This window comes from Gasterosteus aculeatus, chromosome 13 (genome assembly GCF_964276395.1).
Source record: "Gasterosteus aculeatus chromosome 13, fGasAcu3.hap1.1, whole genome shotgun sequence".
NCBI lineage: Eukaryota > Metazoa > Chordata > Actinopteri > Perciformes > Gasterosteidae > Gasterosteus > Gasterosteus aculeatus.
Window position 1 is genome coordinate 17484855 of NC_135701.1, and position 11273 is coordinate 17496127.

Here is an 11273-nt window from a genome sequence, read left to right on the forward strand (position 1 = left end):
AATGGGCCCGCCTGTCTTGCCAGGGAGTCATACAGTGTGTGTGTGTGTTTTCTCTGTATTTCCCTGCAGGCTTTGAGCTGCTGTATCAGCCCGAAGTTGTGAGGCTCTACCTATCTCTGCTGACGGAGAGCCAGAACTACAACACCCTGGAGGCCGCCGCCGGGGCTCTGCAGAACCTCAGCGCTGGACAGTGGACCGTGAGTCCAGGGTTTGGGAGGCTGAGACACGTAGACACTTAAGTCCTCGTCCTCGCCATTGACCTTTTCAGTGGCGGTAAACCTTCGGATTTGTGATTTGGAGGACAAATAGAGAGCCCGATGGGCTTGAGAGGGAGCAGAGGCGCTTTCACAAGGTGCAGATGCTCTGTCTCCACAAAAAAAAAAAAACTATTTAGACTTTTAAATGTAGCTCAACATTTTGAACCATCCGTCAAAGTGGGATTACTTAGACCGGCCTTTCCTCTCCGAAAGATGTTTGCCTCTGTTGATGGATGATGTGAGAACCTATACTGCCAGGATCAGCCATTCATACCAATTAGGTACGGCTCCAATCAGAGCCAATTAGAGCCAGCGGGTGGCTGCTGTGAGGCCATCCGGCTTGCAGGCAGCAGTGAGTCATAAACAGGGAAGGATAGTTGTCAGTCGCCAGTTTACAAGCAGTCACGCACGTTTTTTTCAGTTCAGGTGAGCTTTTTGAGGAGAAACCCTTCTATCTTTTTGCCGTACTTCTTTTTTTTTTTTCCCGTCGGAGCTGTGCAAGTGAACCTGTGGAGCAGCTAACCCATCACAGTGTCTCATCTGGACCAAGCCTCCCCCTGCTCCCCGGGAGGATACCGGAGCCGCTTCTTTAAATCCTCCCCACTCTTTGCTACTGTCCTGTCCTGACCTGCTCCTTAAAGCGTACTACTGCCACCTGGTGGTGCGGGTGTGCCCGTCCTCCCCTTAATTACGTCTCTCGGGGTATCAGTGCTTACAAGATGAACCCTTTTATGTCAAACTCAATGTTTTATGTTACACAAAAAAAATGAGACGTCAAATCTACTGATGTTTGAATTAGAACAAATTATAACACACGTCCATCCAGAGACCCACCGAGGAGCAGTGCTGAGCTGTCTGAACGATTGGGCGTCTTTGCATGTATGAGTTGTGCGTGAGCATGAAGGCATGCATCAAATATGTCCTAAGGGAGGGTGGCCTAGTGGAGCTGCGTCAAAATAAAAAAGAAGATCGTACTGGGGGGCGGCTTCCGTGGGCGGGACCCTGCACGACTGCAGTCTACAGACTACAGGCGGTGTGTGTGCGCTCACCCAGTCCCTTCCCTGCCGGTTGAAATGGTAATGAGCAGTCACTCAGCGCTCTCTGTCTGTCCCCCGTCCCCCCTCTCCAGTGGTCCAACTACATTCGAGCCACGGTGCGTAAAGAGAAGGGTCTTCCCATCCTGGTGGAGTTGCTGCGCTCTGACTCCGACAAGGTGGTCCGAGCCGTGTCCATCGCCCTGCGCAATCTGTCCATCGACCGCCGCAACAAGGACCTGATCGGTACAAACCATCGGCCACGCTACACACACGGCTTTAACGTCCAAATGAACTCAAATACACATTTTAGTGGAGCATTGTTCTTTGTGCCACAATGAAAACTAACCAGGTTTTGAAAGGTTTTCTGTTTTTGTGCCTTTAAACGTGAACACCAGCGTTTTCACCTGTTGACCTTAAAAAAACAACTTACCTCACAGGGAGTTATGCCATGCGGGACTTGGTGAGCAACCTGCCAAGCGGCCAGCAGCGGCCCGCCAAGAACCTGGAGGAGGACACCGTGGTCGCCATCCTCAACACGATCCACGAGATCGTAACGGACAGCTCTGAGAACGCGCGCTCCCTCGCCCAGGCTCAGGCCATTGAGAAGCTGGTCGCCATCAACAGGACTAGGTAAGACTTTACATCACATAATAATGCCACTTAGCAGCTTGTAAACTAGCAGAGCGCATTATTCAGACTGATTTATGGATGGGCTACTTTTACACATAGGCAGTCCAGAAAGGAATATGCACAATTATAGCCTCAACACTCCTTTTTATCACTAAATAGTCTGCTTAAAAAATGCATAGTTCACCCAAAGATACTCATCTTATCAGTCTTATGTTGTAGGTCAGATTCTTTTTATTGCAGACAGGGAACAAAACACTAGCGGTACATTCGTAGATATGGGAACCACGGCAGAACGGTGTATATACATATAAATAAATATGTGATGCGAAACATACATGTCATAATTAAACAATGACCTTGAATGAATTTTGCTTCTTGATCCTTTATATTAGCATAAATGGAGGATAACATGATATGTCTCTAATGGCCCGAGCTTAGCTGACAAGCCACATCCTACACACACACACACACACACACACACACACATGAACTAACAGGCTTTCAGAAGTGGAGGCCTTTATTATGTGGGAGCATCTGAAGCGTCTGCTCATACAGGTACGAGTGTAGCGGTCTCTCTACATAATGGCCGAGCTCGCCGCAGCAAGCGGGTAATGAAGACTAAAAGGTATTTTAAAGACGTGTCACATATTTCCACAGTGTTAATGATTTCAAACTGAAGAGCTTCAGCGCCCCCACTTTTCATTTAAGACCAAGGGCACTTCTCAAAGGCTCGCCCGTGCGCGGCATCGATCACACCAAGAGTCGCTGCAACTAGCCCCCCCAATGTGCATTGTTAACTCACAGGCCGACACACTTGAGAATAGCTTTCCTTGAAGTGAGGCCCCGACCCACGTGTAATTAATACTGGTAGCTGAGAGGTAGCTAATGAAGGGAAATGTGCACTCATCTGGCTGTGAATTAAAAACTAGAGACCCCGGAGCCGCTCAGGCAATACGCCGCCTTTTTAATGAAGAGATTGATTCGCATGCTCGCACACACAGCCGTCACCGTTTGGGGCTTAGATTGTGTTTCTGACTTTAGCCGCTGTATTACCTCTTCTTATATTTCTCCCTTCCTGAACCCCCTCAGCCAATCGGCTCGCGAAACCAAGGCGGCGTCCCACGTGCTGCAGACGGTCTGGAGTTACAAGGAGCTGAGGAACGCTTTGACCAAGGACGGCTGGAACAAAAGCCACTTCCAGGTACCGAGCGGTGCCTTCTACATTTGTCACTTAGCTGACGCTTTTATCCAAAGCGACTCGCAGTAAGTGCATTCAAACAAGGGTACAGAAACAAGACAAGTTCAATTTCTTTCTGGGTTGCTTGGGTGGGTGCTATACTTTATATATAATCTGGATCCTACTGTGGGTTTAATATCAGGTGTTTAAAAAATATTACATAATCAATTGCAGATTATAATTATTATAACTTAAATAGCATCATTAGCCACTTTTTGTTGAATGAAATAATTAGAGATGAAGCCAGTGAGTCCCCCTTCTTCTCTCAGACCACGATGGCTACCACCCCGAAAGCAACCAAGAACGGCAAGCCAGGCTACGACGACACCACCCTGCCCCTGATGGAGAAGAACCAAGGTCAGTCACAGTGTGTGTGTGTGTGTGTGTGTGTGTGTGTGTGTGTGTGTGTGTGTGTGTGTGTGTGTGTGTGTGTGTGTGTGTGTGTGTGTGTGTGTGTGTGTGTGTGTGTGTGTGTGATTCATGCCTTTATTTGCCTGTTCAGAGGAGCAAGTAGGTTGAATAAAGATCTCAGGTCTCCTCAGCAGAACCACCGTATCGCTGTATTCACAATGAACTAATCGAAAGGAAGCCAGCCATATTCTAGATTTACAAATCCTGTGAAAAGACAGAATAGATTATTCTTGGGTCCGGCTCTCAATGATTTGTGGCATCCATCACGAAGCCCATCTGTTCCGGTTTAAGAAAAACACCATTTAAAACAATTTTGGATCCCTCCTAAATGTTTGCTATGACAGCAGTGCTCTAAGAATTGGACCAACTGAATGTGTGACTCTGAGAAGTTTTTGCCAGGTGGCCTGTTTTTTCTTTTTTTTTGCTGCTCACATGCTCAGTAAATCTCAGCTGGAATACGTGAGGCTGCGTTTTGAAAGACAGTTAAGTGGACCCGGGTCTTATTGCACTTGTGAATACTTCACCTGGTTTATTTGAAACATGACACGAGTGCTAGAAAGTTTAGAGAAGCACGAGCAAAGAATGTGCTGTTTAGTCTACACGCTTCCTGTGTCCCGGTGCACGAAACCGCTGACTCGGTCCCTCCGCACAAGGTTAAAACAACCGCGCAACGGATCTGTCTCCTTCTATTTTTGGTCGATGGATGGAGAAGAATTAACCGACCGTTGTTCTCCCACCCCCTGTCAGATGGTTACTCCACCATTGACCAGAGGGACAAGGACTGCAAATACAAGACAGTGGACGGCTCGGTGGACCAGACGGAACGGGAGCCATTAAAGGTACAGGCTCATCTCCTCCCGGGGGGGGGGGCACAGGATGAAATAACGGTGTCGCGTTGAAACGTCCTCTAGTTCCGTGTCCCTGCCTTTGCCTTTCGCTACACGTTTCCTGAAGGTGGTCCTCATTAAAGGCTCTTAATCCCATCGATTCTTTAAAGAGGCCGGGAGTTGTGGTCCTCTGTTGGCGGCTCGACGCCGCGGACGGCTTCTGATCTGACGAGCCGGCAGTTAATTTGAGTGTAAGCTTTCGGCGCCTGTAAAGTAATTAATCTGAGAGTGATTAAAAGAACCGCCAACAAACGGTCCTCTGGGAGACGACCCATCGCCGCGGCAACGACAGAGCGGCAACACTATCGAGTGGGCGTCTGCAGTCGCCTCACGCTGCTGCGGCTGAAGTGAGTTTCTTGTTGCACTGATTGGCCGCCCGGCTTCAAAGAGGAGTCACAGGATAATGGGTACACGTCGGATGACTCTCTAGTACGTTTTGTAGTTCATTTTGCATCTCATTTACTGCTGGATGAAAAGGTTTTCCCCCCCGTGGGATTGTAAGATGAACGCAATACAGAGTCCAGTGAAGCAAGTTTAGCATAAGTCTTTTATATAGCTTCTTATATCTGCTTCCCTCGCAGGTTAAAGTCTGGAGGGACATTTTTTCTGAAGCACAGTTAATAGTCCAGTGGATAATTTGGGAGTTTGGCTTTTTATCTGAATTATAGCAATTCACATTTTATCTGTCACTGAGGCGGGGTCGACTGAATCCACCAATGCTGAGCTTTATAACTTTATGACGTTTCATCTTTTTTTCAAGAGTTATATGGTGTTGTTTAAATTCTAAAAATGGTTCTTCATCTCTCTTGTCGTTCTTTCTGTTGCAGCTCAAATATCAGTGCAGCATTTGACATCTGAGAAGCATCTAAGAGACTGTTTCATGTCATTTATTTTTCTCTAACAGTTAAACCACTGATTTGTTGTGTTTAAAGGGGAACAGCAACGTTCCACTGCACTCAGTGGTCAAAGTTTCCATTTTGTTGCGCCACCGCACCCAACAGTGATGTCAGAGCTCACTGACCTATAGTGCTGCATCACTGCACAAAATTGACAAGTGAAATTGGAGGAAACTATGACTACGGTGTCTGGTGGCTCTTGGTTTTTCCGTTTCAGTGTTTTTTAAATTAAATTTTAAGTGGGGTTTTTTACATTGACATTTTGTCAGCGGAGCTTTTTCCGTCGCTCTCAAATTGTACCCAGTTTAAAAATAAAAAAACTAAATATGGCACCACAAAATACAAACAATGGGTGGCATCAGCAGTCGAAGCGACAGAGAAGCCACAGACAGGAGGAATCAGGGCAAACACACCTTTTAGCATCACTCCAAAGCTGTCTTCTATGTCTGCCTACTGTACTTCTGCCCGCTCGCATTGCAACCTGGCTGTTTAAACTGCTCTCTGCCCCTCTTTCGTTTGCATGTTGCGGTTCACTGTTTTGAATCACTCTGAAATCTTTCCAAGCTCTCCTGAAGGCAGGGGATTATCACTGCCTTCTCTAATCCTGGAGTATCTGTATGCGTGTGTGTATGTGTGTGTTTGAGAGAATTTGTGAAATGTATTGAACTCATGTTGTTTTGCTTTGTTTTTTGTTTTTTAACTCGTCCTCCTGTGGCCACAGAATGACACAAATAGGAAACACTATATCAGGACTAACAGGCCTGCAGTCAGTCTGGTGGACGCTTGTGACGTTAAGCCGCAGCCTGTTGACTCCTGGGTCTAAATGCATGCATGGTAGGTGTGAAACAAAAACAAAAGCACAATAACAATAACCACCTTCCCCTTTTCGTTGGGATTGTAGCATCCTTTTCATTGCCTGTTTGTTCAACCTGTCTGCTTGTGGTGCTTTTAACCTCACGCCGTATGCTGCATGTATGCACCCTGCACCCAGAGCAGCCAGCTGCAGAAGGTACCTTGTTCTTTCCAGGGAAATGAATGAAATGCCCTCGCAGTCATATTGGAAATTAAAAAGTATTTCATTCATTTAAACATTCTGTACGACTTCTTCATATTTCAACACACTTCCATATGTAAATTGAATTTGAATCTTTTCAAACTTCTCTAAAACCAGAAGAAAGATTAAAAGAGTTTTAAAAAGGGCTAATTTCACAAACAAAGTGTGCATCCACTATACATTATTTGCGTGGAAGCTGGTCAGTCACAGTATTTATGATCATGGAGGCGGTTACAAAATGAAAAACTAAATTTTTGTTGTTGACAGATGATGATCCTCAGCTGTGGGGCAACAGTTTGTTACACAAGTAACAATGAAATACATCTAAATCACAGTATTAAACCTGGACATATTTAATTTGAGGTTTGACTGGATACAACCAACACGACCCGGTGACTTTTACAAAGCAGCGGGCTGATCTGGGTGAGCTTCGGCGGTTTTCATCCTTCCTCTACCAGCACTCTTCATCTCTTCTCCCTCCTCCTCCTCCTCCTCCTACACCGGAGGCCTCTCATCAGATCTCACTGTCTTGCTCATCGACATCTTCCAATCTCAGCCGGCGGCCATCGGTTCAATGCTTTCTTATCCATCCATTGCATTATCATGGGAAACCGGTTACTGTGATTTGTGGTGTTCATTGCAATTTCATCGCTTAAGTTGTATAAAAAACTGGTTTATAGGTAATATTGAGATTTAACCATCAGGTAAGTCATCATCACCTCATTGATTTGTTTTGCTGTGTTGCCGCCATTTGATGCTGACACGACTCGGGTGGTTTCTGACTGTGATGCAATTTGTCAAGTACTGTGATGTTGCCAGCTCACTGTCTCACTGTCTGTCATTAAAGCCCTATTGGAGAGTTTCATATCAAATTTGCATCCATTGATGGTAAGATGTGGTTCCTGCTCCAAAAAAAGACGATATTTCAGATTAATTGTTTCAGGAAAAGACCAGGACCAACAATGACTTGATCTTAAGAGTCGTCTGTGTAGCCATCTCTCGTTCCTCTGTGCCATCGAGCATTAGGAATGTGTGGTAACAACTGCAACAAATGAACTACTTATGTTTGAGAAACATTTTAAATATATTGTGGATGATTTGAGATTCAGATTTAGATGTTACAAGGTAACAATGTCACCAATCCAAATACAGCGTACACCCCACCTCAGCCCAAATGTAATCTGCATCACCCTCGTCACTGCACTGTAAAGCTGGGTTTCAAACTCCATTCATTTATTTTGGCCATTTGGAGCTCGCTGAGAAACAAGTGGTAAAAAAAAACCTTGTGACGTCACAGTACGTCCTATTGATTTGAAGTCATGTTCCTGAAACTGTCAAATGTAAATCCAATGATAATAAAAATCATTAATAAAAAAGCATGGAATGGACATAATTTGTCACGATGGATGTCTTTATTGTTTCAAAACTCTCCATAAGTTGTAATTCAAGCTGCACGTGTGGTTGATCTAACAGTTTCTCTCTTGTTGTCGTGCTCCAGGCTTAAAGTAAAGACGCCCCAGCTAGAGAAGGATCTCTCATATCATCACTGCCATTTGAAGTGGAGCTCATCTTTGGAGTTGGACTTTGTACAGAAAAGAGGATTTAAAGAGAAACCTATGACGAGGACAGCAACTACCCAGCAGCAGTCAAGATTTTCATGCTTTTCAGAAAAAGTAAAAAAAAAAAAAAAAGTGACTATTCCTAATACTTTCTCAAATCTACATTCCCACTGGACTTCATGTGAATTTTACCGTGTTGAGCTCTGCCGGTGACCAGGAGCAGATGAAGGGCCGGTGCAGGTGAAGGACTGGACAGGGGAAGGGCGAAAAACGTGAGGCGGAGGAAATCAATAGAAAAGGAATGTGTGTTAGAAGGAAATTTGGGGGAAGCTTGAATGGATGGTTTCTGCATTTCAGTTTTCACATCTGGATGTGAAACACACCTCTGGATTTTGTACGTTTTGCAGGACTTTTCTGCTAGTTTGTTGTCAGGCTTTGTTAGTTTGATATGAACAGGTGATGTTTGAAGGTCACAGAATGTTGTTTGCACATTGGTGGGATGGACACGAGAAAGTAAAATAAGAGGAGAAGAACTGTACTATAGCGGATAAACACACACACGCAGCCGTCTGCTCTTGTAGACTCACAATGCTTTTGGTCTTTGTTTTTTTTTAAGTGCATTGAGATGCTTAAAAAAAAGAAGAAAAAAAAGTTGATTGACAGGTGATGTTCATTTATGAAGTGAGGATTCTTCATGTTGTGGCTCGAAAAGAAAGCAAAGTGACATAGTGTGAACATCACAACGAGTGACCGTTCACAGTGCATCGGTTTAAGCTACAATGGAAATCAAGCGTTTCTGTTCCATCGTGGTCGTCATGGTGACCCTCACTCACTGAGCTGTGGTTACTTACGACCACTCGTATTGTGTAGCGATGCAGTTTCATGAGTTTCCTGGGTGGTTGCTCTTTGTCAATGATGTGTATTAAAGAGGATATAAGGCATTTTGTGGATAAATGATTCTTGTTTCGGAATAGAGAGGTGGACGTTTTTCGTAGATCTAAAAGCAGTTTTTATTTTTGTTGGATTTTATAAAAATGTATATTGGGTTCAAAAGGCAGAAAAAAAAGAAAAAAAAAATGGAGGAGAAAAAAACCCAACAAAAATGACAGACGTCTTAGTTGTATATTAATATCACATTGTTTGCAAAGCACATCTCATTTGATAAAGGCTCACCGTGTTTGTAAACAAGAAATAACCACGTAACTTAAATGTGTGTCAAATATTGTTGAGTCACGCCGAAGATCACCTATTTATATTTTGTATTTGTCCAAAAGAATTCACAGAAAAAAGTTTATTTGCAGTGTTCTTTCAAGAGGCCATGAGTTACACGTTGTCAGACAGCCCCTGAATCTTTGAACAAGGAACTCTGGAGAGGTCAGAGGTCACACTAATGACATAATAAGGAGACTGCAGTGTTAATAAAAGTTATTCCTTAAAAGTTATTTTTTCTTTTCAATGCATTTATGCCAAGTTACCGGCAACCCCGAACTCTCCTTCACCGGCGCATCTTTAAAAATATTACGTCGTAAGCATGAAGAACTGTACAGATGTTTATATTCTATTGTTTCCAAGTGCCAGTTTTTTGTGGTGTCATTTGGATATTAACTAATTCAATTAATGTGCAAGAAGAGCGTACGGGAGGGCGAGTGGATCTGGATGTTTAAGGCAAAACAAACGAGTTACATCGCCACTGTACAAAAAACAGAACATCATGTTTGGTCACATAGAATATATTTTTACAACGCGTCGGGGTCGGCAGATGAGATGGCAGAGAAATACAAAATCGTAATGACGTTTTTCTCTTTCTCGGTGAGACTTCGCACTAAGTCCAGTGAACCTAATCTCCTTTCCGCCTCTGTCTTTCGGAGCAACGGAAATAGAATCCAATTCAAGTTGGCGTCACTCATGCGTCATCAAGGCGAATGGCATGTGCCTGCATTGAAGTCTGATTTTTTTTTTCTTTGTGACGTATGTGACTTTATGAAGCTTGCATATTTTACACAGTGTTTACAAAGATGTATGTTGTGGTAAAAATCAATAAACTACAAAAAAACTTAGTGTATAGATTTTAATTTCAAAGGTTTAAAAAAAAAAAAAAAAGTGATGACACCCGACATCCCCTTTGTGTGTCCTCAGAAGTGTGTGCTTTCATTTGGACAGCCCTGAACCCCGGCGACTCTTCACTGCACCTCACAGTTCCACAACCAAAGGATTTCCAGTAGTATTTACATGCATTCATAAAGGGGGGGTCGGGGGGTGGTCGGTTTTTGCGGGAAATGCGGGACACGGACAGACATCGAGTCACACAGACGTACCTGTGTAGATAGAACTGATTCCAGAAGGTCAAAGTAAAGTAACTGTACTACTCGGTAGCAGATGTGTTTGTACCTTTCATGTGCCTTAATCTTTTCCATGATAGATAAAGATAAGTGTGTTTTATATAACTTCATTCCTCCCTTTCATCTGTCCATTCTGTCTGTTCACACCCCCCCCCGCCCCCCTCCTCCCTTTTGCTTTCACTCAAGTCACTCATTCGGTCATCCTGCACCCCCTTTGTCTCCCCCCTCGCCACCCACAACCCCTGGTAGGATAGACTGTTGGTGGGTTTCTGCATTGTATTACATTTATTATAAACTTTTAAACAGACAGTCATTCAAACAATGATTTTAATTTCCTAGAGGAGTGAAGTTCTTAATGCTTTGGTAGCGAGCAGAAGCGATGCCACAGTGAGAATGTATTGTGTTAATTTTACTAATACCCAAATCACACTTGTTAAACATAACGGAAAATACCAGCTTGTAGAGTATACATTTGGTGTGTTTTCAATAAATCATGCCTGGAATGATATTTTTTTAATGGCTCTGCGTCTGTTTATTTTGTATTTTGTTTTTATTTCAGTATAGTTGTAACAGCAGCCTCTGCAGGCAGCAATGCTCATATCAACCATTACAGGATAGTTAGGGTCAGTTGATCCAAATAACAATATTTATATTTGCATTTATATGCAAGTACTTTTTCAAAAGAGTGCTGATGAAAATTGTTGGAAAAGTGGATTTTCCAAATGTAATGTAGTAGTAGTGTGGAACAACGAATGAAATGAACAAACGAAAAACCTGTAGAAAGTAAGTGAGGAACCAATGATCTTATATTAAAGTATTTTGGCCATTGACCTTTGTACATTTTCTATAAATTATTCAAATTGGAAATATGATGATAAGGTTAGGCTACTTGCAGACTGCACTAACATTGTGTAAGCACACATCAGTAAATTGCATACAACCGTGAAATTATTCCATTAAATTGAA

General features: G+C 43.5%; 1 protein-coding gene across 41 annotated transcripts in view; it reads left to right on the forward strand.

The window, feature by feature from the left end:
- Positions 1-10815, forward strand: part of arvcfb (ARVCF delta catenin family member b) — a 157485-nt gene extending 146670 nt beyond the window's left edge. For 20 of the 41 annotated variants that reach the window (XM_078087584.1, XM_078087580.1, XM_040196569.2 and 17 more), the window contains 8 exons: positions 70-197; positions 1387-1537; positions 1732-1924; positions 3014-3125; positions 3431-3518; positions 4320-4411; positions 6077-6189; positions 7908-10815. In XM_078087584.1, coding sequence (XP_077943710.1) covers positions 70-197; positions 1387-1537; positions 1732-1924; positions 3014-3125; positions 3431-3518; positions 4320-4411; positions 6077-6178 — 866 coding nt within the window. In that variant the 3' untranslated portion in view covers positions 6179-6189; positions 7908-10815. The remainder of the gene's footprint in view (positions 1-69; positions 198-1386; positions 1538-1731; positions 1925-3013; positions 3126-3430; positions 3519-4319; positions 4412-6076; positions 6190-7907) is intronic. The other 21 variants (XM_078087562.1, XM_040196565.2, XM_040196566.2 and 18 more) reach the window with 3 other exon arrangements.
- Positions 10816-11273: the final 458 nt, after the last annotated feature.